Genomic DNA, 2778 nt, shown 5'->3' with positions numbered 1-2778 from the left:
TATATGCATACATATTTGTATATATGTGTAGATACATCCCTACATACAAATCTTTTATTTATTTATTTATTATTTTTTTAAAGATTTTTTTTTTACTTATTTATTTATTTGACAGAGTAAGAGAGATCACAAGTAGGCAGAGAGACAGGTAGAGAGAGGGGGAAGCAGGCTCTCGGTTGAGCAGAGAGCCCTGTGTGGGGCTTGATCCCAGGACCCTGAGATCATGACCTGAGCCAAAGGTAGAGGCTTCAGCCACTGAGCTACCCAGGTGCCCCACATACACAGAAATCTTTATCCATTCATCTTTCAATGGACACTTGGGCTGCTTCCTTATCTTGGCTATTGTAAACAATGCTGCAATACACGTTGGGTGCATATATATTTTCAAATGAGTGCTTTTTGTCTTCTTTGGGAAGTGTAATTACATGATCATGTGGTATTCCTATTTTTAACTTTTTGAAGAACCTCATAGTGTTTTCCACAGTGGCTACACCAGTTTGCATTCCCACCAAAGTGCATGAGTGTATCCTCTTCTTCACAGCCTCCTCAAAACTTGCCATTTCTTGGGGCATCTGGGTGGCTCAGTGGGTTAAGCCTCTGCCTTCAGCTCAGGTCATGATCTCAGGGTCCTGGGACTGAGCCCCGCATTGGGCTCTTTGCTTAGTGGGGAGCCTGCTTCCTCCTCTCTCTCTCTGCCTGCCTCTCTGCCTACTTGTGATCTCTGTCTGTCAAGTGAATAAGTAAAATCTTAAAAAACCTTGTCATTTCTTGTCCTTTTATACTAACCTTTGTGACTGGTGTGAGGTGATAGTCTTATTCATTTGGATGTCACATAGATGAAATTATTTTATTTCCTTTTCAGATTTTCACTTCTCCTATATAGATATGCAACTGATTTTCTGAGGGTTGGTTTTGTATCCAGTTACTTGTTTCAATTAATTTAATAGTTTTGTTAGTGCTTGTGGCATCTTTGGTATTTACTACATATAAGAGCACATCATTTACACACATAAATTTATTTCTTCCTTTCCAGTTTGGATGCCACTCATTACTTATTATTTCTTTAGTTTCTCTGTCTAGACCTCCAGTGTTATGTTGAGTAGAAGTCAGGAAAGTGGGAATTCTTGCTTGCTTTTGATCATAGAGGAAAAATGTTCCCTGTATCCCCAGTGAGTACCATGTTTGCTGTGGGTTTTCATGAATGGCTTTATGTTGAGAGTGTTTCCTTCCATTCCTAGTTTTTAGCGTTTTTATTATGTGCCATATAAACATAAACATTAATTGTTTGAGTGAAGAATATAGAAAATAATGCACTTGCCAGGTTAGTAGTGCATGATTGTGTCATACTCTTTCTTGTTTTTGTAGTCACATCAGTGACATGGAACTGGAGAATGATACACAAATTTCAGAATTTCTTCTTCTGGGATTTTCAGAGGAACCAGAACTGCAACCCTTCCTCTTTGGTCTGTTTCTATCCATGTATCTGGTCATCATTCTTGGGAACCTGCTCATCATCCTGGCTGTCAGCTCAGATTCCCACCTCTACACCCCCATGTACTTCTTCCTGGCCAATCTGTCCCTTGTAGACATCTGTTTCACCTCCACGACTGTCCCCAAGATGCTGGTGAATATACAAACGCAGAAAAAGGTCATAACTTATGAAAGTTGTATCATACAGATGTACTTTTTCATACTTTTTGTAGGTTTGGACAACTTCCTCCTGACTGTGATGGCTTATGACCGCTTTGTGGCCATCTGTCACCCCCTACATTACATGGTCATCATGAATCCCCGGCTCTGTGGACTATTGGTTTTAGTGTCCTGGATCATGAGTGTTCTGCATTCACTGTTACAAACCCTAATGGTGTTGCAGCTGTCCTTCTGTACAGAGGTGGAAATCCCCCACTTTTTCTGTGAACTCAATCAGATGATCCAACTTGCTTGTTCTGATACCTTTCTTAATGACATGGTGATGTATTTTGCAACTGTGCTGTTGGTTGCTGCTCCCCTGGCTGGGGTCCTTTACTCATACTCTAAGATAGTTTCCTCCATATGCAGGATCTCAACAGCTCAGGGGAAGTACAAAGCATTTTCCACCTGTGCATCTCACCTCTCCGTTGTCTCCTTTTTTTACTGTACAGGCCTAGGAGTGTACCTTAGCTCTGCTGCTCCCCAGAGCTCCCACTCAAGTGCAATGGCCTCAGTGATGTACACAGTGGTCACACCCATGCTGAATCCCTTCATCTACAGTTTGAGGAACAGAGACATAAAGGGGGCTCTAAATGTATTTTTCAGAAGGAAGCCATAAAAGGACCATTTTTTTTTAAAAAGTACCTGTTATTGAAGCCTAATGCCTAACAGCCAGAAATTGTTAATCTTTGATAGGGTCATGAAATAAGAACTCAATCCCTGCATTTGTACCCTGGAGAGTCATGTTTTCTTAAGTTCAGCTGTTTCATTAAACTTTCTGTTCCTTTTAAAAAAAGATTTTATTTATTTATTTGATACACATAGAGAGATCACAAGTAGGCAGAGAGGCAGGCAGAGAGAGAGGGGGGAAGCAGGCTCCCTGCCAAGCAGAGAGCTTGATGTGGGAATGGATTCCAGGACCCTGAGATCATGAGTTGAGCCAAAGGCAGAAGCCCAACCCACTAAGCCACCCAGGCACCCCTCTGCTCCTTTTGATATCCAATATTTTTTTCTTTTTTGTTTTCTTAATTTCCAAATTATTTCCAACCTTCAATCAGAAATAATTTGGAGATTTCCACTTGTCTCACA

At 40.9% G+C, this 2778-nt stretch overlaps 1 protein-coding gene across 1 annotated transcript; it reads left to right on the top strand.

The window, feature by feature from the left end:
• Positions 1–1378: 1378 nt before the first annotated feature.
• LOC116874082 (olfactory receptor-like protein OLF4) lies at positions 1379–2308 on the top strand. Its single transcript, XM_032868504.1, has one exon. It carries the CDS (start codon positions 1379–1381, stop codon positions 2306–2308), a length of 930 nt encoding a protein of 309 aa, XP_032724395.1.
• The last annotated feature ends 470 nt before the right edge of the window (positions 2309–2778 follow it).

Source organism: Lontra canadensis, unplaced genomic scaffold (assembly GCF_010015895.1).
Source record: "Lontra canadensis isolate GAN:19392208 unplaced genomic scaffold, GSC_riverotter_1.0 scaffold35, whole genome shotgun sequence".
Lineage (NCBI taxonomy): Eukaryota > Metazoa > Chordata > Mammalia > Carnivora > Mustelidae > Lontra > Lontra canadensis.
The sequence above is the reverse complement of the archived record's forward strand: the minus strand, read 5'-3'. Positions and strand labels throughout refer to the sequence as shown.

Coding starts and splice junctions, on each gene's coding strand:
- LOC116874082 (XM_032868504.1), top strand. CDS start 1,379: ATGGAACTGGAGAATGATACACAAATTTCAGAATTTCTTCTTCTGGGA.